Source organism: Eimeria mitis, genomic scaffold, assembly GCF_000499745.2.
Source record: "Eimeria mitis Houghton genomic scaffold, Emh_scaff1168, whole genome shotgun sequence".
NCBI classification, from domain to species: Eukaryota; Apicomplexa; class Conoidasida; order Eucoccidiorida; family Eimeriidae; genus Eimeria; species Eimeria mitis.
Window position 1 is genome coordinate 3,989 of NW_013567983.1, and position 210 is coordinate 4,198.

The 210-nt window shown below is 58.6% G+C and overlaps 1 protein-coding gene across 1 annotated transcript in view; it reads right to left on the minus strand.

Moving 5' to 3' along the window:
* EMH_0030900 (uncharacterized protein) overlaps positions 1-123 on the minus strand; it is a gene marked incomplete at both ends in the record, with an annotated part of 2,669 nt that extends 2,546 nt beyond the window's left edge. The window contains one exon of the mRNA XM_013494461.1: positions 1-123. Within this exon, the coding sequence (XP_013349915.1) occupies positions 1-123 (123 nt within the window).
* Between the last annotated feature and the right edge of the window lie 87 nt (positions 124-210).

Sequence of the window (210 nt, forward strand, 5' to 3'; positions counted from 1 at the left end):
TTGTTGCTGTTGCTGTTGCTGCTGCTGCTGCTTGTGCTGCTGCTGGTGCTGCTGGTGCTGCTGCTGCTTCTGTGCCGTCTGTTGCTGCACCTTCTGCTGCTGTAGAGCCATTGGAGTCTCCATCGTTAGCTGAGTCAGCGTGCTGCTGCTGCTGCTGCTGCTGCTGTTGCTGCTGCTGCTGTTGCTGCTGCTGCTGCTGCTGCTGCTGTT